The sequence below is a fragment of the Trachurus trachurus genome, assembly GCF_905171665.1.
Source record: "Trachurus trachurus genome assembly, chromosome: 18".
NCBI classification, from domain to species: domain Eukaryota; kingdom Metazoa; phylum Chordata; class Actinopteri; order Carangiformes; family Carangidae; genus Trachurus; species Trachurus trachurus.
In genome coordinates this window covers 11,055,010-11,077,298 of record NC_139909.1, presented here as the reverse complement: position 1 = coordinate 11,077,298, position 22,289 = coordinate 11,055,010, and the positions used below count along the sequence as shown (strand labels likewise).

The following is a 22,289-nucleotide window of genomic DNA, read 5'->3' as shown; positions in this document are numbered from 1 at the left end:
TGGAAAGAAGGAAGGGAAAAGGGAAGGAAAGAAAGATGGAGGGAAGGAACAGATTTGTTCAATGGAGGAAGAAGAAGGAAGGAGGAAGGAAAAGAAGGGAGGAAAGAAGGAAGGGAAAAAGAGAGGAAAGAAAGATGGAGGGAGGGAACAGATCAGGTCAATTGGATCAAAAGAGGAAGGAAGGAAGGAAGGAAGGAAGGAAGGAAGGAAGGAAGGAAGGAAGGAAGGAAGGAAGGAAGGAAGGAAGGAAGGAAGGAAGGAAGGAAGGAAGGGAATAGATCAGGTCAATTGGATCAAAAGAGGAAGAAAGTAAGGACAAAGGGAAGGAAGGCACGAACGAAGGAAGGGAATAAGGATTGTGCAAAGAAGGAAGGGAAAAAGGAAGGAAAGAAAGATGGAGGGAAGGAACAGATTCGTTCAATGAAGGAAGAAGAAGAAAGGAGGAAGGAAAATAAGGAAGGAAGGGAAAAAGGAAGGAAAGACAGATGGAGGGAGGGAACAGATCAGGTCAATTGGATCAAAAGAGGAAGGAAGAAGGAAGGACGAAGGAAAGAAAGAAGGGGAAAAAAGGATTGTGGAAAGAAGGAAGGAGGAAGGGAACAGAAGGACGACAAGAGGGTTAATTAATGAACTCAAAAGTGAAAACAGCCTTCTATTCGTATCCAACATCAACTCAGCTGATCGATACAAACCTTCAGGTGCATGAACTTCTGGAGCGGCTCGTACCACAGCAGCAGAACCAGGCCAGAAGGAACCGCCGCACACAGGAAGGTGCTGTCTGTGTACGGGTTTCTCGCTGAGACAAAATAAACAAGAATGTTTGTTGTTGTTATGACGATATAAACACAGAGAAGACGTAATACAACTTCGGCATCACTCACCTACGCTACACGCTCTACAGCCTTTAGTGTCGGGGATCTTCACAGATATGGCGTACTTCCTGTGGATCATCAGTGAGACCATCTTTAACTGACAAGACTGAACATCGTCTCTGGTGTTGTCAATGCAGCTACTCCCACTAATGTCCCCCCTTAAAGGGATAGTTCACCCAAAATTCAAATTTCACTCATTATCTACTCACCCTCATGTGGACTAAGGGCTGGGAGAAGTTTCAGAGTCCTCCGTGCCTTCTCTGAGTTACGGGGGGTCTCCGTGCAGCACTGCATGTCCATATGACGGTTGCGAACGGAGCTCACTTTTCTTCGTCCAAAAAGACACACCAAAAAACACCCAAATACCTCCATACTGCTCGTCTGTAATGTCCCTCTTGTATTGAAGCCCCGACGTGAGAAATTGTTCCGAAAAAAAGTATAGAGTATATGTTTTCAGCTTGTTTGTAGCGGAAGCTCCCAGTGTTGCTCTGCCGGAATCTCGTGTGATTTGCGGAGCTGTGAACTGGGTGTGTGGGGAGCAAATCACGCGAGATTTGGACGGACCAGGAAGAGCAGTGCTGGGAGCTTCCGCTACAAACAAGCTTAAAACATAGACTTATTAATTTTTTTTTGATCAGTTTCTCATGTTGGGGCTTCAATACAAGAGGGACATTACAGACGAGCAGTATGGAGGTATTTGGATGTTCTTTGGTGTGTCTTTTTGGACGAAGAAAAGTGAGCTCCATTCACTACTGTCATATGGACATGCAGTGCTGCAATTTGAATTTTGGGTGAACTATCCCTTTAAATGTCAAACTCCACGTCCTCGTCCTGTCCTACCTGGTGCTGATCCTCTCGGTGAAGCGGTTGGTGCTGAGCGACAGACTGCTGTGCTTCTTCTGCAGATGTCCTTTCTGTTCAAACAGCGCCGTCAGACTGTGGGAGTACAGCTGAGACGACTTCCCTGCAGGAAGGAAGGAGATTTATTTTCCCTTAGAGCAACAGCTGATAAACAGCAGTCTGTTTTTTCTAGTATATATATATAAAAAAAAACATAGTTTGAAGGGATTTGTTACCTGATACTGACATCAACACGTTGTTCATGACATACAGCCAGGTACATCTCTGAGGGAGCAGCTGGAGGAGGAAAGAAAAGACTATCAATGGACTCTTCAGTGATCACTTTGTAGGTCGAGCTCAGGGGAAACAGTAAGGTCATGACATGCTAGAGTTGACCTCACATCCAAAAGAAGCTCAAAAATGAAGAAGGCTTTCAGACAGGAGGTGAAACATCTTCAAGAACTGAAATGTCCGGTTGCCTTCAACTCCAGCACTAATGGACTACCACGACCTGGATGACTGGGAACTCACACAGCCAATGGTTTTTCTCACAAAACTTTTCTGAAAGGTCTTCTTGGTGGTAGGCTCAGAGCCGGTTCAGACCTCCATGGGGCCCTAGGCAAAATTTTGCTAAGGGGCCCTCCTAACTGAGCTCCAAACATTTTCAACAGTCGCACCTGACACCCAGTGCTTCCGCGCATCCCCCCTTTAAACATAGGCTATTGCACTGTTGGTCTAACTAAGAATAAATTCAGAACAAATCAAATTATGTGTGAACAAACAATCATACAGTCTTAAATGTTGGGCATGTAAACATGTTAATGTTTGTAATAACTCACCATTAAATAAAAGTAAAATATAGATAAGGCTACTATTAATTCAGCTCCATAAAATTGGCTGCACTCTACTTTCATTTACTTCAAATGTAGGTTTAAAAAAATGTAGGTAATTAATTAAATTATTATTTATTATATATTATTACCATTGTCATAATAGTTCACAAGTTTTATTTATTCACTAATCTGCATCTACAATTTAGCTATCCAGGCAAACAAAATTCAATCTTAGTCAATATTTATCCATTACTTTCCATTTTGTATGAGTGCAGTTGTAACTACACTACAAATAAAATTATAGAAGACAGCAAGACGCACACGGAGACCGGGGTTCACCCAGGGCCCATCGCTCTGTTGATGCAGGTCAAACACGGACTAGTTTGACCTGCATCAACTACTATCAAGTAGGCTGGATCAGGCTGTATGCGCTGGGAATCTGGCACACCTGCGCGACGGACGGTCACGTCGTCAGGGTTTTTTGTTTTTTTTCCCGCGGGGCCTCTATCAGTTTGCGGGGCCCTACGCAACGTGCGTAGTGTGCGTATTGGGTGAACCGGTACTGGGTAGGCTACCAGGCAGGATGGGAAGTGTACCACCCAATGTCCTTCTCTTACCTTCTCTAGTGTATCTTCATGAAGTTCATTCAGGTTCAGTGTGTAGATGCCCTCCTCCGCACCAAGAATAAGGTACTGATCTACGTAGGAAAGAAGTTGTTAAAGGGATAATAAGCAAACTTTCAACACTGATACTCTGCCATCATAGGACAAATGTTTGAATGAATTGGCATTTGACCAATTTCAAACAATATGAACGACTTGGATATCAACAGGTTTTTGGATATGAGCAGATATTGCAACAACGGCCTGCCAGTTGTTGCAACAGTCTGCCAGGTTAACAACTTAGCAGAATATTGTCTTTTTAAGAAAATAAGGGCAAATAAGAGCACAGAGACTTTTGTTTTCATTACAGTTCACTTCAAGAAGAATTTTATCCATAAGAGTTTGAGGACTTTAGCAGAACTTGGCGTCTCACCTCTTGACTTGGGGAAAATCCAGGTGACGGCACAGTTGATTTTAAGAGGACAGCCATTGAAGACTTTGGAGAAGCAGGCTCCCATCTACAGAGTAAAACATGTCTGGTTTTTTAAAATAATACCAATAATACCTTCATGCGTTGCATTTAAAGCTGCACAACAAGGCCTCTTTGCACATTCATGACCCCAAATAGCAGCAAGCAGAAACTGGAACCTGAGGCCTCCAAAGATACAAGAGTGAAGTTTTTTTGGAAAGATAAGTATAACGTTTGCGAGCATGGGTGCAGATCCCAGGGGGGACGGGGGAAACATGTCCCCCCCCAATTTCTGAAAAACATGAATTGTCCCCCCCAATAAAAATACCCTAAATTATTTAAAATTGAACAAATGTATTTTCGGACAGGATAACTGGCATTGTAAAAACATGATCAGTTAGTTTACACAATTGGTTAGGGCTTCAAATCTTGATATTCAGCCAACCATCCATCAATTAATCATGCATAAAGTAGTCCCATACAATGGGAGAAAAGGAAGATGGTGAGAAGAACTGGGGAAACCCTAACCCTAAAAAATAAGAACGCGAGTAGACATTACATGCCCGAGACCCTTAAAATTATGATTTACTAACAGTTAGGTAAGCAGTGATACGCACTGTTGGCCGTTTAGAACGAATAAACAAGAATGGTAAGCACAATAAATGATTCCCTGTGCAATACCTTTTGAACGATATGGCAAGCCTCTACGAAGTTGTAATTTATGGTGGCATGAGTTGCATACAGGCAAAAAAAAAAAATCACTTTTGTATCCCCCCCAATCCTGACATCGGATCTGCACCCCTGTTTGCGAGAGACAAGTTAGAAATATCTGCATATGATGAAACGGCACAGACACAAAGACACGAACAGGACTGAGACCTAGTGCAGTTTGCATCGTGCAGTAAGGAAGAGGCTCGTCGGTAGGTAACATGCTGTTAGAGTCACACTTACATGGACTTGAGGGGTGGGAGGGAGTCCATGACAATCAGCCCTCTAGAAGGTTCAGGGGGGTTACACACACAACAAAACAAAGGGGGATAAAAACTGTTCGTCAGACGCATCACAGACTGTCTCGTTTGGCTGCATGATTCATCTAAAGGGTTCAAACCCCCGATCATTAGGAAGTTATTATGTTAGAGAACCACACTGCTGATGTGAAGACACAGATGTTTGGTTGAACTCACATCGTCCTCGGTCTTCCTCCGTAGTGTGCTCCACTCAGGAGACAGCGGCGTCTCTCTCTTCGGGGACGAAGCAGCGGGAACTTTATTTTTCTCTGCTGTCCCGGCGTCATCGTCGCCCGGTACACCGGGATCGCTGCAGCGCTGTCGGATGTCCTGTGTTGCCGAGCACCGGGACAGGACTGATGCAAGAGGAGAGGAACAGGCAGTAGTAATGGTTGGTTGGACCTCAACTAGGGATGTCACGATAACTTGTTTTCGCAATTAACCGCGGTATTAAACGCCAAAATTAATTAATCGTCATGATTCCTAAATACCTAAAATTCCTAAAAAAGTGGCCGCCCCATGTAGAGGCTACAGTCCTCACCGCAGGCGGCCCCGGTTCGAGTCCCGCGTCGGGCAGACCTTTCCTGCATGTCATTCCCCTCTCTCTGCCTCCCCCTTTCCTGTCTATCTATACTATGTTCTATCAAATAAAGGCAAAAAGCCCCAAAATATACTTAAAAATAAATAAATAAATACAATAAAAAAAACTATTAATAGATTTCAATTAATGACTTGAATATTAACTAAATTATTCTGTGTAAATAATTAGTAATGTAATTATATTTTTGACTATTTTGATTTGATTTTACACATTCATAGTGTTGTGAAATTAATTAATGTATAATAATTAATACCGAGATTATTTCTCTGACAATATTCGTATCAAGAAATTTTATAATCGTGACATCACTAACCTCAACGGGGTTCAGAGAGGTCGGAGGAGGTGAAGCTGGAGGAGATGTAACATACCTGCGGTGGAGGAGGCGTCGGTGGTGGCGGCGGCGGCGTCGGGGCCCAGCGTGCAGCTCGGCCGCGGGCTCAGGTCTTTGTCTTCGGTGGCGGGAGTCAGAGAGCTGAAGGCCGGCAGCGAGGCCGTCGACAGACTGAACAGACCGCTCTTCTTCCCTCCCTGAAAAACACCAGCAGACACGTCACACTAGTGTTGTGGTCAAGACCAAGACCAGAGCAGACCAAGACCAAGTCAAGACCAAGACCAAGTAAAAATGTTGTCAATTCCAAGATTAGATTAGATTAGATTAGATGAGTTCATTTGTCCTTTTCAAGGAAAATTGTTTTCACCATTTTGTACAAAGCGGCCTCGAGAAGTGCAACTTACATTCATTTACATACATTCCCACATTTCATACACCACAATTACAGAGACATAAGAACATAAAACATAAGACATAAGGCCCCGCACCCCACATTTACATGTACATTCCCCCTGGTTATGTTCTTTTCATTGTCTTATTTAGTTCAGCTATGGCAGATGGGATGAAGCTTTTGTTGAATTTTATTTTCTTCCAGGTCAGCGTTCTCTACCGTTCTTGACCTTGACCTTGACCTTGGTCTTGGTCTTGAAAATGTCCAAGACTGGTCCCCTGTTCTGTTAAAGGGACAACGAGGAGTTTGAATTTGGTTATAAAAGAGTCTCACATTAATGTGGATGAATCTACGTTACCACTTGTTAATTGGTCCATTTTCGATAAATACTGTATATCGTTTTGTCTTTATAGTTATTTTGTTATTATTATTTAGCGGTCGGCTTGCCCAGCATTTCCTACTTTTGGTTTCATGGACGCTGCACAGTGGGTCATGGGAATAACGCAGCCGAATCGCTGTTTATGGTCAGAACTACGACGGTATCTGATCGTCTTCAAACCTCCGACTTTCATTTTTTTAACTCTTTATTTATAGATAATTTTCATCTTTTAGTACAAAACAAAAGACAAATACAAAACATTGAACAATTACCCATATTCAAGGTCCGGGGGTGATCAATAAATCCAAAAGACAAAGTATCATATCCAGTACGTTGTGCATACAGTCTCACTCATTGACCAGGTAGGCTTGCCATTTTTGCCACCGTTTTTCACCTAGATCTTTTTGGAGACAGAGTATGTCATTTGCTCTAGAACATGTAGTTGTTTTACAATATTAACAAAATAATCTGTAGTGGGGGCATTTTTCTGGAGCCAACATTTTGTGATGGCCTTTTTACTTGCAGCCAGCAAGACCCGACTTTCATTCTTGATCAATGAAAACATTCTTGGCAAATGTTTTCGCTTTCATCCGTCTTGCGCCGGTCCAAGAATTTCACCGTGCGCATGGAGGCTCATGGGAAATGTAGAGTGAAAACCGCTTCCGCTTTCCAAAACTCCTTGTTGTCCCTTTAAATATTGTCTGATTGCAGGTCTACAGACTCAAACTTGGACAGATATGACAGAACACACAGATACAGTGAGTAGTCAATGAATAGTTGGTGTAGTTCTCACTTACGTCAGTAGATGGCGCCCTCTTAATGGTTAAACTCCTGAAAGACAGCAGCAGCACCAACAACAGGATTTTAAACTTTGAGATATCAGTTCATCTACTGAGATCCAAATCATAAAAAATAAAAAAAAATCACCATGACAACAAGATGGACAACAACAAAAGCAGATGCTGGAGATGCTGAGGCAGCGTAACAGCAGTACAAACACAAAACTCAATCGGGGGGGAGGAGACACAACCACAAAAATAAAAAGCAGACACAAAAAGCCCAAAAAAGCCAATAAAAAAAGGGTTGTGTGTGTGTTTATGTGTGTGTTTATGTGTGTGTGCTAAATCCAAGCCAGGTCCAACTTCATGGACATGGGGGATTAGCGGAGAATGAACACAAACCCACTGATTTTTGTCAATGGATGTTGCCATTAGCTACTGACGCAGTAAAAAAAAAAATCAACACAAGCAGTTTATTTGGTAACACTTTACAATAAGGGTCCCTTGATTAATGTTAGTTAGTACATTATTAAGCATTAATTAACTGTTTACAAACATATTAACAATCATTATTATGTATTACTTAGGATTAGGAAACACATGTAGCCTAGTACTAAGCAGTTAATTAATGTTTACTACTCAAAGTTAGTTAATAAATTATTAAGTGATAATAAAAGTTGGATAATGTAATTAGTTATCATTATGTATGCATTACTCAGCATTAATTAACACATTAGTTTATATATTAATGCTTAATAATGTACTAACTAACTAACGTTAATTAAGGGACCCTTATTGTAAAGTGTTACAGTTTATTTTGAGGTGAATTGAGGTGGGATGGCGGAGGGTTGGGGTGGCGGGGTGGGAAGGGGGGGGCACACTGCTGTTAGGAAAGGCTGGATGTGGTGGGCGGGGCCTACCTCAGCTGCAGAGCTTGCTCCACACATTCCAACAGGCTCCTGCAACAGGAAGACCTGGTGTTTATCTGACTACGGGCCTGAATGGCCCACAACACAATGGGAGGGAAGGAACCAGAGGTCGAGTCCTATAACGGTTCTCTGAAGATGGATATATAACACCGGCACTTGGACCGATTCACACTGTTCCCAAATTACAGTAACAGGACAATTCTGGTTTCATTTACAACCCAGCTCTTCTCATTCTCATGTTTTTTTTGGCCATCACTGCTATCGGTAATAAAAACATTATACTCACCACGGTCACTGCTGAGAAAGGACTGTGTGACTGACGAGGGGATTTTATAACTAGCATATAGCATTTTAAATCAAAGTTGACTATCCTTCGTCCTTCGACCCAGTTAAAGGGATAGTTAAATCACCCAAAATTGAAATTTCACTCATTATCTACTCACCCTCATGTCCACTAATAGCTGTGAGAAGTTTCATAGTCCTCCGTGCCTTCTCTGAGTTACAGGGGGGTCCGCACAGCAGTATTTGTCCATATAATGGTTGTGAATGGTGCTCACTTGTCTTCGTAACAAAAAGACACACCAAAAAACATCTAAATACCTCCATGCTGTTCGTATGTAATGTCCCTCTTGTATTGAAGCCCCGAAATGAGAAATTGTCCCGAAAAAAACTAAATAAGTCTATATTTCAAGCTTGTTTGTAGCGGAAGCTCCTCTTCCCGGTTTGTCCAATTTGGACGAACGAGGGTCCGTCCTCTTCCCAGTTCGTCAGAATTGGACGAACCAGAAAGAGGAGCTTCCGCTACAAAATAAGCTTGAAATTTAGACTTATTTAATTTTTTCCGGGACATTTCGGGGGTTCAATACAAGACGGACATTACATACGAGCAGCATGGAGGTATTTGGATGTTTTTTTGGTGTGTCTTTTTGTTACGAAGAAAAGTGGCATCGATTTGCAACTGTTATATGGACATGCACTGCTACGCCGAGACCCCCTGTAACTCAGAGAAGCCACGGTCGGATAACTCTGAAACTTCTCCCAGCCCTTAGTCGACATGAGGTGTGAGTAGATAATGAGTTCAATTGAAATTTCAATTTTGGGTGAACTATCCCTTTAAGAGGCATCAGAAGCCTCCACATCTCCCAGAATAGTGAGGACGTGACCTCGGGGTTCTGGCTCCGGAGCGCCAGAGAGAGACCACATCGGGACCTGACTCGAGTCCAGACCAGACCGGGATTTTTGTTGTTGCATGTTATTCCCCATCTCTCTCTCTCTCTCTCTCTCTCTCTCTCTCTCTTTCTTTCTCCCTCTCTTTGTAAACTATCTCCTACTGTTGTTGAGTCATTGAACTCTCCAAAATGTTCAAATGCTGCAAGAACCGACTCCCGTTCAGGTTCAGGTTCAGTCTCAGTCTCAGTTTGACCTCGTTGCCACAGCGACACCATGTTCCCAATCCCAACATGGTGATTATAATGTCATCATGGCCGATAGAAACAACGGCCAAAACAAACCATAATAAGACCCAAGTTGTAATTGGTTAATATATTACCAAAAGGTACTACAGTTACACACACTACCAAACTAACCCTATTACATAAAAACCATCTCAACAAATTCGTCTTATAGAGGAGGGTCTTTGCTGCCTCCATATTTAATCCCCCAGCTCTCTGACTGTCCCGTTGTGCCCTGTGGTATCTCCAGTTCCCCACAGCTTTCTGACATTTAGGATGTGGTAACAGCTCATTGACGCCCACTCTCCCAAAAAGACATTTTGCTCAATCATCATTACAAAAGGCAAAAATGCATTTTTTCCAGGGAGATGTCATGTAATTACATAATGACTAATTGGTTTTATTGTTCAGGAAATGAATGAATGGGCACATCATCATAGTAAGTGTCCAGTTCTAAAATATGTGAATTTATCTCAATAGATTTTGTTTTTCCATAGTTGCAACTTCAGGAATCCAGAACAGCTGGACCTTATCGTCATCTGAACAGTAAGAAAGTCACAATAACATAAGGTACACGTCTTACGGTGAGTTGTCTTCATTTTCAGACAGACTCCAGTCGTCGTCATACGGGCTCTGCTGAAAGAACCAACACACAACCTTTTGGTCAGATTCATATGTTGGTGTTTGCCATTACAAAAATATCTTGCAAATAAAAATAAAAGTTTATTACCAACTCAGGATAAGGCTCAGTGACTTTTCTCCGCGGGGGTCCGAACTTCACCTGGTCGACTGCAAAGAAAACCAGATGAGAGTGAAACGATAGTGTGGGTTTGATTAGAGTAAGATAATAAAGGACTCTGGCCTCTGTAGGCTACTCCCAAATGTTTAAACAGGACCGATCGACAACCAATTGACTCTCAACATTCAAGTGCATCAATCAGCCACAGATGGAACTAGACACATGATGAACTCTTTAGCCACACATCACCTATCACACGATCAATAAAGAGTTGGCACTATACGGTCGTAGGCTACACTGGCTTCTGCAGTCGTGACCCCACAACAGCAAAACACATAGCCTACTATAGCTAAATAGTGGGTAATTTTAGCTAATGTTAGTACACTTTAGATAGATGTTGCTAAAATTGATTCTACTGAGTCAGTTCACACTTATGGCCCAACATTTACTTTGGTTATTAGCCCAAATTTGGCCCATTTACTTCCATGTTTACAATAGGTAGCAGAGCTAGCATGCTCTGCCTTCTTTCCTGACCCTTTAAAATGTTTGCAATGTTATTTTTATAATAAAAGTACAATATATACACAAATAAGACAAAATATAAGTCTACTCTGTTCTAGACAGCCAATTTAGTGATCTGTGAGTCCATGATAAGGCTGATAATTGAAGCTAAATGCTAATGTCAACATGCTAACATGCCGATATCTTCCCTAATGTCCCTGCTGATTGCCTCCAGGTGTGTATAACCTTGTGGTATGATAAATATTTCTTCTTTCTATCTCAAATGTTTCTTCAGTAACATCTGAAATGGGGTATATAAATACAAAGTCAAGAGGCATAGTCTGTATTTTCAGTTCATCGATGCAAACAAGTGTCTTTTTTTAGATTCTCTGTTGATGTGAACGACACAAGGAAACGCGTCGTCGTCGTGTAACCACAGAGAGCTACTGGTCTGGTTGCCAGTTTGACTTTGAAGAAAAGGATGAGGAAACTAGTGAAGCAGCGGGCGGAAGCTGCTGACATCGCTTCTCTTTTTCCTGTTGGCTCAGTTTGTTTATTTATCATACTTGAAATTTTATCATAATTTCAAAGTTTAGCTGTATCTTGATATTTGACCGGTGGGTGGTTTCACTTCAAGATGAGGATCAACTTGCAGACTTGAAACGTTTTGCAACACAGTGAATCCTGACTCAAAAGCTCAAAGCTGTTCTTGCATTATAGGGCTTGTCTTTTTATTTCAGTGCTGTTTTTGTGCTTTTGTTGTATTTAAACAGAAACTATATCAGAAATTATAGAAGTGTCACCAACTGAACTGGTCACCATTTCACCATGAAACATAATACTTATCCATGTACCCTGAGGATGCACCTTAATGACCTAAATGATCCCCTGCACAGCAAAAACTCAAAATCTGTCCAAGAATATTTGTCTTATTTCTTGTCAAAATATCAAATTTCTAGTCAAAACTAAACTCTTTTCACTTAAAATAAGAAGCATCACCTAAAAATGAACTTGTTTTTAGATCATTTTCATTTGTTTCAAACAAATTTTCACTTGAAATAAGTAGAAAAATCTGCCAGTGAAAACTATTTTTTGTGCTTGTAATAAGAAAGAAAAACTTGATCCACTATCAGATTTTTCTACTTATTTCAAGGGAAAATATGCTTGAAAGAAGTAAAAAGTGTCTAAAAACAAGCTACTTTTTAATGTGATGAGTCTTATTTTTAAGTAGATAATGAGATTTGTTTTGTGGCTTTATCTAAAACGTAAAGCAGGTCAGTCTCCACTTAACTCGAGAAATACCTGATCATCTGCTTGATTGATTAGCGCTTTTTTAGACATTCATAGTTCACAGATGATTATATACTGTATCCATCATGACTGGTTATGGCCTAATGTTTCATTCAGTGTCATTATCATCAGGTCAAAGTTATCATTTCTCCAATGAAACTGATCACATTTCCATCAACATCAACTCTACTTTCTGCTAATTAGCACTTGACACGAAGAGCAGTTGTGCAATGTTAATGTTAGCATGTTAACATTTAGTTTAAGTTTGGTTATAGGTATTGAATGGGCTGGGAGATTTTGCATCTGCAGACCCAGGCTGTGAAACTGTGTGCCTACTGGGTCAGAGGAAAACAAGGCATGTGACCAGTTTAATGTTTCTATTTAGGTGACTAAACTTTGCCTTTAACAGAATATGAATTGTCTGAAATCTGGCCACATGTGACGTTTGATGCCAACTTTTGATGACTCACAGTTTCTGATACTAAAAAGCACCAAAACAAACACTGATGTGATGATGGCCAACGCCCGGTCGTATCTACTGTAGCAGCAGAGGTCGCAGCTGTGGCCTTAGCAGCAGCAGCAGAGACGGTGTGAGATCTTCAAAGAGCCATGGGGTTGAGGTTGTAATCAAGGTGCTAAAGGTGTTTGTGGTTTATGTGTATATGATTGACACACAAAAAACACGAAAGGGAAGTGGAGGTCAACACCAGGTTGGTTGATGATACATACAAGTGTGAATTCAGACTGTCACATTAGAAACACTTGGGCCAAAAACCCCTGTACAAGTTACTTCTCTTAGCTCGGAGATGCATTTTATTTCAGTGGATCAAATAAGCCCAGACCCCCATCGGTTAACCAGTGGTATGGAGAGATATTTAAAGTTCTGCCAATGGAGCGTCTGAGTTCAGTTTTAAAGGGGAACGAGAGTTATTTTGATAAGTTGTGGGCTCCCTTCTTGAACCGCCTACCGGGTGATGTAGCAGACTTAGGCCCAATCCCATTTCACCCCTTGGCCCTACCACTTACCCCTACCCCTCCGTTTTGCGCGTTCACGTGTAGGGGTAGGGGTGTCCCAATACCCGTTAGGACAGAGGGGTAGGGGGAAGTGGTAGGGCTACATAGCCCTCCAAACGGAGATTTTTCAGAGGCACACTCCAAACGGAGGGGTATGAAAAGTTTCCCAGAATGCATCTTGCGGCAACCGGCAGCGGTGGCTGTAAAACGAAAAGCTGTTTTATTTCTCACTGTAGCGCTGTTATTACGTCACTTTATTAAGTTTTAATATTTTTTCATGCGAGAAAGTAACTATTTAGGTCCCAAATGTGCGGTTAGTTTATCCAAATGACGGCTGGTTAGAAGTTTGCTCCGACGTTTTTTCGGAGAAGTGAAGCTCCAGGAGGAGCGGCTCCTCACAGAGGCAGCAGCCGGTCTGCAGCGCTGCTCCACCGGCCAAATTACGTCCTTGTCCCGGTCCCGCCGGGAGAGAAGGCGGTCGTTAATTAACTTATCCGCGGGTTTTTAGAGGTTTACCACCAGCATGTTAAATTCTTTTTAGCATTTAAATGTTGGTCTCATTGATGAAATCTGACAATTGTGGCAGTAGCACTAGTTTATTTGAATGAAAAGTGAAGCTTCATGTATCAGTCAGAGGAGCAGGCAGCGCTGCCTCTGGGCTCTGTACGTACAGAAATCACCACCGATCAGCCTGCATTACATTTTATCTTACGTATTTTATTAAGTTATATGGTACACAGCTATTTGATTTCTGGCAAAAGCTCGCCGCATCAGCTTACGTAAAAGCCAGTGAGACTACGTGATGACGTATGTGATTGTTGAAGGGGTGTCCCAATTCGTAGGGGTTGACTTTCTACCCCTACGAATTGTAGCTCTGTTTCAAGGGGCGAGGGGCAAGGGTTAGGGGAAGGGGTAGGGGTAAAAAAGAGAAATGGGATTGGGCCTTAGTACGTAGAGGCCGCTGTAATGTAGATTGGCGACTCCCTTTGCACCTCTGTATCTCCCTAATGCTCTCTCTCAAGTGTTGATTCTGCCGTATTGATATGGCTGCACAGTCCCTGATCCATGTATAATGTCTAAACTGTAAACTCTCTCAGAACTTTCCATGTAAGGTCCATTATAGTATTGTTATTCTTGTGTTTGTTTTTATTTCTACCTGTATATTTTATTTTATTTTATTCTATTTTCGCTTTTTCAGTTGTGGCACCAAAGTTATGGAACGACCTGCCTCTTGATATCAGACAAGCTCCATCGCTGCATGTTTTTAAAAAGCGCCTCAAAACTCACCTGTTCTCCATGGCCTTTGACGCCATTTTAAATTGATGTCTTTTATTCTGCTGTTAGTTATTTATTGTTTGACTAATTCACCTATGCACTATGTTTTAATTGTTTTATTGGTTTTGTATAGTGTTATTTTAAATGCACTTTATTGTATTCTTTATTATTTTCTGTTGTGTTTTATGTACATTTTGTGTCTTATGCCAATTGTATATTTTGTGTGTGATTTTGTACAGCACTTTGGTCCACTGGGTTTTTTAAAGTGCTTTATAAATAAAGTTGGTATGGTATGGTATGGTATGGTATTTATTTACTTTCTTTTATTTTTGCCTCTTTTTCTATATGTCATTCAGTCTATGTGATGTGTTTTACTTGCCCCTGCTGTCATGTATGTTCTCTGTTCTGTGTCTGTTTAAAAATGAATAAAATATTGGATAAAAAAGAAGAAAAAAAAAGAAACACTTGGGCCACAAGAGCCAATAAGCAGCATGAAGTCACTCCACCCAGGGCAATAGAAGTCGCTCTGTGTGTCACACACCATTGGCATGTTCTCAGTGCCATCCTCTGACGCAGCCCACATGTATGGACGACGGGCCGCAGGACAACGGGCGGCCATCAGCAGGCTGACTGAGAGCCTTTTGTTCTTATTCATATTATGGAGATTACAGCGCTGAATGCTGGGGGACGTGGCGGACAATGAGGCGACTCAGGCGAGTACGACCAGCATACAGTAGATTTACATACGCACACGTGAAGTCACAGGGAAAAGATGAGCAAGTGCACTCGAACATATATACACGCGAAACAATAGGCTACACAACCTCGTGGAGGAGTTTAACATGCTAACAGAGGAGCTAAGCATTAGTGTTAGCCTGTCTCATCGCTCTGTGGTAGCGAGTCACTGTGCGTCCAGTCTGCCCCTGATGAAATGTGAATTATAACCTCTTGTGTGGTGAATAAATGCAACAGTGGCTGAGTCAATGTAACTAAGACAGAGAGGAGGTCAGGGAAGGCCAGAAAAGAAAATGACAGCACAAAATAATCCATCACAATACAATACAGTCCATTGACACTTTCAAACGTAGGATAAAAAAAAACATCTCTTTAATCTGGCTTTTATGTTACAGTCTCATAGTTATTTTTATTCTATTTTACAGTTTCACTGTATTTTATTACTTTCTTCTCTCTTATTGTTATCTTTCTTTTGAGTGTTTTTATATTTTGTCCTATATTTCTATCCTGCATTTTATTCTATTTTATTGCATTTTATTGTCTGTTTTTAAATATTTTATCATATTTTATTGTGTTTTTATTTTATTTTATTTTTTACTATTGCTATATTCTATTGTTGTTTTTAATCGTGCATTAGTCTCCATGTCATTCTTCTTGTTTCACTTCTTACATATACTTTTTCAATCAAAATGTAAAGCACTTTGAACGGCATTTATTTGCTTTGAAAGGTGCTATATAAATAAAATTTGATTGATTTGATTGAAAAAGAAAGTTGGGACAGGAAGAAAAGACAGAAAAGATGTACCAAATGTCTTTAAGGTATGGACAGGAGGAAACCATGTTGTTCAGCCATTTTAAAAGCAGCAGGAGGAGACAGACCTCCACTCTTTTAGTATAACCCTTCATGCAACGACCACACCAAAATACTGGACTGCACAAACCACCCGGTCAGGTTTTGGAGTCCACTTCCCTCAGGAGTAATAATAAGACAATAACTCTATAATCTGCGTGCAATAACAGCTGGATTGGCAGATGTAATAATATTTTATTTTACGGTGAATTCTGTTTGTTTTATCGTAGTGTATCGATTCAAGTTTTCCACTTGGGATTATAAAACCATCTGAATCTGAATATACTGTCTGTGCCAAAAGAAATGGCAGGTCGAGTCCAACTGTGTGTGAGGCAGTAAAACACTGGAGGTCAGGACGTGTTCAAACTGTAGCACTTGCCTTAAATCAAGTCTGAATCTCAACGTCCCCGATGACAAAGTGTTTCCTTCAAAACAGTCTATTTATGTGTGTGTGTGTGTGTGTGTGTGTGTGTGTGTGTGTGTGTGTGTGTGTGTGTGTGTGTGTGTGTGTGTGTGTGTGTGTGTGTGTGTGTGTGTGTGTGTGTGTGTGTGTGTGTGTGTGTGTGTGTGTGTGTGCTCACATTGCTCCTCAGACAGGGTCCTCTCCACCGGCAGGTGTTTCCCCGCTGACTGGATCTTGTCTGGGCCGATTTCTCCGACCTGCCAACACAGTATTTATGAGACAAACCAGAAAGAAAAACAACAATATTCAGTCTGAGAAAGACTTTTCAGGCTGTTGATCTGAAGGCAGCATTTTTTTTTTTAGGGCTGGGACGATATGCTTTTCTCCCAATTCGTTTCTTTTTTTTTTTAAGTATATTTTTCGGCTTTTTGCCTTTATTTGATAGTGATGACAGTAGAGATAGACAGGAAATGGGGAGGCAGAGAGAGGGGGAATGACATGCAGGAAAGGTCTGCCCGACACGGGATACGAACCGGGGACGCCTGCAGCGAGGACTGTAGCCTCTACATGGGGCGGCCGCTCTACCCACTGCGCCACGCACCGCCCCCCCAATTCGTTTCTTCTATGATTTTTTGGATGCCAATTCGATTTGAATTGCGATTTTTACGATATTGCAGATTTTCTCGATTTTTACACTGCAAAAACTCAAAGTCTTTCCAAGAATATTTGTCTTATTTCTTGTCAAAATGTCTCAATTTTAGTCAAAACTAACCTCTTTCCACTTAAAATAAGACTCATCACCTAAAGATTAACTTGTTTTTAGATATTTTTTATTTGTTTCAAACTAATTTTCAATTGAAATAAGTAGAAAAATCTGCCAGTGAAAGCAAGTTTTTTGTGCTTGTAATAAGAAAGAAAAACTTGCTCCACTATCAGATTTTTCTACTTATTTCAAGTGAAAATATGCTTGAAAAAAGTAAAAAGTGTCTAAAACCAAGCTACTTTTTAATGTGATAAGTCTTATTTCAAGTATAATGAGATTTGTTTTGACTAGAAATGACATTTTGACTAGAAATAAGACAAATATTCTTGGTAAGATTTTGAGTTTTTGCAGTGTAGTCTGCATTTTTAACACCAGTGAAACAGTCGAATGATTATGATTATTATTCCAGGAACCATATTTCCCCAAAAAATATGTAATGTAAGTCAGTTTTTAAGATTTATTCAGCAGCAATGTATATGTTTACTCTCTTTTCAAAAGCCTGGACTGCGTAAAAGAGGCAAAAATAAAAGAGTATAGAAAAAACAGGCTTCTGAAACCTTTCTGACAAAATGAGAAATAGACTGAGGTAAACTGCTACATTTTAACATTTATCTGCACACAAATACTGTAGGAGCCTATAAATTAACATACTCCATTATAAAGTGAACTTAAACTCTTTTCAAAACCTGGACTCTCTGTATGTAAAAAAAAAAAAAGGCGAACAAATGCACATTGCACAGAAAACCCCTAGTTTTTTTTAATGATGCATTCATTCATTGTTGGTTTATTTGAGTCACCTCCTCGCGGTCGCTCTCCCGCTGCACTCAGACCAGTCTCAGGTTACATCCTGTTTACCCGCAGTCACATAAAAGACCAAACATCTGTGTGAAATCTTTTGTCATAATTGCTGTGTGAAGTCTTACGGCCAAAAAAAAAAAAGAAACCACCAAGAGGAGATTCTAGTGTTTTTGTTTCTGTGTGTGTCAGTTGTTCAGTTTTGCAGCACTGACCTCCAAGTCGCTCTCGTCCAGGCTGTGCGTGTGGGCGGAGTGAAGCTCGGGGTTGTTGGCCATGTCCAGGAGTTCAATCACCAGGTTTCGAGTCAGTAGCTGCGTCACGAACGGATGCTGCGGGGAGAAGTCACCGATCACTGATCACAGCCTCGAAGACTCAGAGAGAGACTGCAACAAAATGTTCTTCTCTGACTGTCCCGGTGACTAATATAATGGTCAACCTCTGGAAGGAAGGACGCTGCCAAACTCTAGATGGCTGCTAATGTCTCTAATTTAGAGGCTGCAAATCATTTAAGCCATGATTGATTGATCATTAACGGCACTTTGCAGCCATTTGATTCGTTATTTTATCCACAGAGCGTCCAACAGAGGCAAACGAGAAGCAGCAAATCCTGAACTGATATGTCGATGTGATGCCATGGATGGTTGACCATGAATGACATAATCAACGACCAGCCATAAAAGGCAGAAGCTCACCTGCAGCAGCGTCTCGGCCGACGGCCTTTTGCGAGGATTTTTAATGAGCGACATCTTGACAAAGCTGTGGAAACCTGCAGACCTGTGGAGAGGGAGAGATGTAAATATATAATAACATCCCAAAATGCATGGATTTATATCTAATTGTATAAAATTGTATTGTATCGTTCTAAATATGAATTGTAATATTGTAAATAATGTGTATGTAATTCTGTAAAATGCTTTGGCAACAACACATTTCTGTTCATGCCAATAAAGCTGTTTGAATTGACTTGAATTGAATTGAATTGACTTGAATTGAATTGAATTGAATTGAATTGAATTGAGAGAGAGGAGGACATGGAAGGAATCTGGTGTGAATATACTGAATATCTAAATTCAAATTCAACTTTTATGTAATTATATGGCACCTTTCATGCTAAAAGCAACCCAATTGCCTCACAGAACAAAAAAACAAAAAACAAAAAAGGAACATCATCATAGAAAATAAAATAGAATAAAATAAATGAAATAAAATAAGATATATATATAAAATCAGCTGAAATCATATAAAATAAAGACTAAATATGATAAGAATCCTGATTAAAAGGAATAAAGAAATAAAATAAATCATTTAAAAGCCTGATTAAAAGGGTGGTTCTTGAGCCTCTTTTTAAAAACAATGGGGGCCATAATAACTGAATCATCTAGGAAATATTGATCAGATTAAAGTGTGGAGGAAAAAGAAAAGGAAAAACACAGGCAGCAGCGTGACTCACCACAGGGACTTATCCTTTAGTCTCGGGGGCTGGAAGCTGCTCTTGGACATCAACATCAGCGCTCTGAAAGATTGTTTTAAATGTCACCGAGCTGGAAAACGTCTCGGTTGTTTATATGCAAAGTGACCGTCCAGGAATGAAACGTGAAAATGTTACACAACACGAGTCTCTGTCGTGTCGTTTAGTTTCTCTGTCTGCTGAGTCGCTGCTGTTTGTGCTGCTGACTCACCGCATCGGGTGGAGGTCAAACATGGGCGGCTGGAGCTCGGCCAGCTCGATGGCGGTGATGCCGACGGCCCAGATATCGCACAGGTGGTTGTATCCGCCCTTCTTTTCCACCGCGGCCACCTCCGGGGCCATCCTGCACAGACGACCAGAGAGGAAGAGGAAGGAAACCACTGATAAAACAGGAGAAATGTGGCAGATAACTGGTGTTTTTCTCACGCTTTAATAGAAATTAGTCATTGTTGTAGTCAACTCCCAGCATAAAGAGGCTTATTCACTGATATTAGTTAAAGGGATGGTTCACCCGAAATTGAAATTTCCATATAACGGTTGCAAATGGATACCAACTGTCTTCGTGACAAAAAGACACACCAAAAAACATCCAAATACCTCCATGCTGCTCATATGTAATGTCCGTCTTGTATTGAATTTAAATAAGTCTATATTTCAAGCTTGTTTTGTAGCAGAAGCTTCTCGAAGCTCCTCTTCCCGGTTCGTCAAATTTGGACAAACCGGGAAGAGGAGCTTCCGCTACAAACAAGCTTGAAATATAGACTTATTTAATTATTTTCGGGACAATTTCGCATTTCGGGGCTTCAATACAAGACGGACATTACATACGAGCAGCATGGAGGTATTTGGATGTTTTCTGGTGTGTCTTTTTGTTACAAAGACCGTTAGTATCCATTTGCAACAGTTATATGGACATGCACTGCTACGCCGAGACCCCCTGTAACTCAGAGAAGCCACGGAGGACTCTGAAACTTCTCCCAGCCCTTAGTCCACATGAGGGTGAGTAGACAATGAGTGATATTTCAATTTTGGGTGAACTATCCCTTTAAGTTTGGTTTCAGTAATTCAACAGTTGCTACTGTGGGTTTTATCAAACAAACGGAAGAAAACAGTTAATTTGTTGGAGACTATTTTCTGGCGCTTTCTGTAGCTGAGCTGCCTGCGTTGTCATTGTCTTTTCTACGGGAGATGCTGAGGGACAAAAGGGGTTATTGTGAGTAAAATGTGTTGCATCATTCATGTGCTGACTCTAACTCTAACTAAGATGTCTGGATTGTCGACTCCTTCTTTCTTTCCTGGGGTATCGACCGATTTATCATCTGTCGTTTTTTTTCCTGCTCCGATCTATTTGTATTAAATTGGCCTTTCAAAGTCCGTTATCAATCGACCTTTACTACAAAGTGTGTGTTTGTGTGTGTGTGTGTGTTTATCATTGTAGGGTAACAGTGTGACTCACTGATGTGTTTTTAACAGTCGTTTGAAACAATCGAGCTCTGAAACTAATATTACCGGCAGCGGTTTTCAAAGGTTTTTAGAGAATCTGTACCACTTTTTCCAGAAATGTATCTCCAATATTTCCCAAATTCATGCCATTGTGTCGCCAATTTCTAGCGACAGAATGGTACCTATTTACTGTATTTCTATCATATTATTTATTGTATTCAGTATATTTTATCCTATTCTAAAGCCTGACCAGGGACAAAGACTACAAATTAGCTGAAGCTGGACGTCTTGTATGCATCAAATTTTCCCATTTTTTGTGGCAATGTTGTATCGTCCCTGCTAAATAAACATTAAAATAAAAATAAATTTGAATGTAGCTATACATTGACTTGTCTATTTCTGGTGTTTGCTTCAAAATGTTGTCCAATGGGGGTCCGTGGTCTAATTTGTGTCAATTTAGGGGTCCTTGATGTAAAAAAACATTTGAGAACCACTGATGTAGTCCTACATATTGATCTTTTCAAGATTTACTTGTGGAGTCCCTCAGGGCAGCGTCCTGGGCCCGCTCTCGTTTTCCTATATTTAAATACAGACTTTATAACTTTATATTTTGTTTACAGATCAATAGTTATAGACATTGTGGGCCTGTGCAAAGAGGTTAAACCTGGTGCTGCAATGTGCTTACTTCTATATCTCAAATGGTAAAAGCAAAACCGCACAATGATTCAGTTCAGCTCTCGACCAGACAATCACAGTTCTGCTTTAATAAGGTAAACTCAACTAATTACTTCTCTATTTGCAGGATATAAACAATGCAGAAGTATATAGCCTTTTTTATTTTATTGTAGCCTATATATTATTGCAAACAATCCTTTAACTGTTTACAGTCTGCTTCGCGTACTGTGATAATGTGAACTGCAGCCAGTAAAGTCATTTTTCTGCCATAGAACATTGATTAGTTACAGTCCTCGTCCAAATCGAACTGCGCCACTCTGCAAAATCTCCTGCAGGTTTTTTCAGTGTGTGTGTGTGTGTGTGTGACCTCTGTGTCATCAGATAGAGGTCAGCTGCTCCAATCATCTTCTTACCAATAGGGAGTTCCTATGAACGATTTCCTCTTGGCCACCGAGGCGCTGATCTCTGCTGCCACTCCAAAGTCAGCTGGAGACACAAGAGGAAACACTCAAATCCTGTTTCTTATCTGAGTGGGAGCGGTTCAGTAGGTATTTCAGGTGTATGTGTATGTGTGTGTGTGTGTGTGTGTGTGACCACTGACCCAGTTTTACGTCTCCTCTCTCTGTCAAAAGGATGTTGGCTCCCTGCGAGGAGAAAACCCATAACAATTTAAGTATCCGTTCACATGACAACCCACAGAGTAATAATAGTAACACCTTGAAATTACTGCTGTACCTTTATGTCTCTGTGCATTTTTCCCGTTTCATGCAGGTGATACAAACCCTGGAAAGAAAGACAATGTAAATATATATGTTTAATTTTATTTTTCTTACGTTTTTGGGTCAAAATTA

At 40.8% G+C, this 22,289-nt stretch overlaps 1 protein-coding gene across 2 annotated transcripts in view; it reads right to left on the bottom strand.

Annotated features, from left to right (window-relative positions):
• map4k2 (mitogen-activated protein kinase kinase kinase kinase 2) overlaps positions 1–22,289 on the bottom strand; it is a 40,912-nt gene that overhangs the window by 4,864 nt on the left and 13,759 nt on the right. Inside the window, exons 6-26 of one of the 2 annotated variants that reach the window (XM_083993432.1) lie at positions 22,174–22,221; positions 22,040–22,082; positions 21,852–21,924; positions 19,532–19,663; positions 19,303–19,365; positions 18,545–18,626; positions 18,065–18,181; positions 16,470–16,548; positions 10,215–10,273; positions 10,068–10,120; positions 8,025–8,063; positions 7,123–7,156; positions 5,593–5,752; positions 4,801–4,979; positions 4,568–4,609; positions 3,581–3,665; positions 3,163–3,242; positions 1,949–2,009; positions 1,713–1,836; positions 882–940; positions 693–796 (exon numbers count right to left, since the gene is read on the bottom strand). In XM_083993432.1, coding sequence (XP_083849558.1) covers positions 693–796; positions 882–940; positions 1,713–1,836; positions 1,949–2,009; positions 3,163–3,242; positions 3,581–3,665; positions 4,568–4,609; positions 4,801–4,979; positions 5,593–5,752; positions 7,123–7,156; positions 8,025–8,063; positions 10,068–10,120; positions 10,215–10,273; positions 16,470–16,548; positions 18,065–18,181; positions 18,545–18,626; positions 19,303–19,365; positions 19,532–19,663; positions 21,852–21,924; positions 22,040–22,082; positions 22,174–22,221 — 1,716 coding nt within the window. The remainder of the gene's footprint in view (positions 1–692; positions 797–881; positions 941–1,712; positions 1,837–1,948; positions 2,010–3,162; positions 3,243–3,580; positions 3,666–4,567; positions 4,610–4,800; positions 4,980–5,592; positions 5,753–7,122; positions 7,157–8,024; positions 8,064–10,067; positions 10,121–10,214; positions 10,274–16,469; positions 16,549–18,064; positions 18,182–18,544; positions 18,627–19,302; positions 19,366–19,531; positions 19,664–21,851; positions 21,925–22,039; positions 22,083–22,173; positions 22,222–22,289) is intronic. The other variant, XM_083993433.1, reaches the window with a different exon arrangement.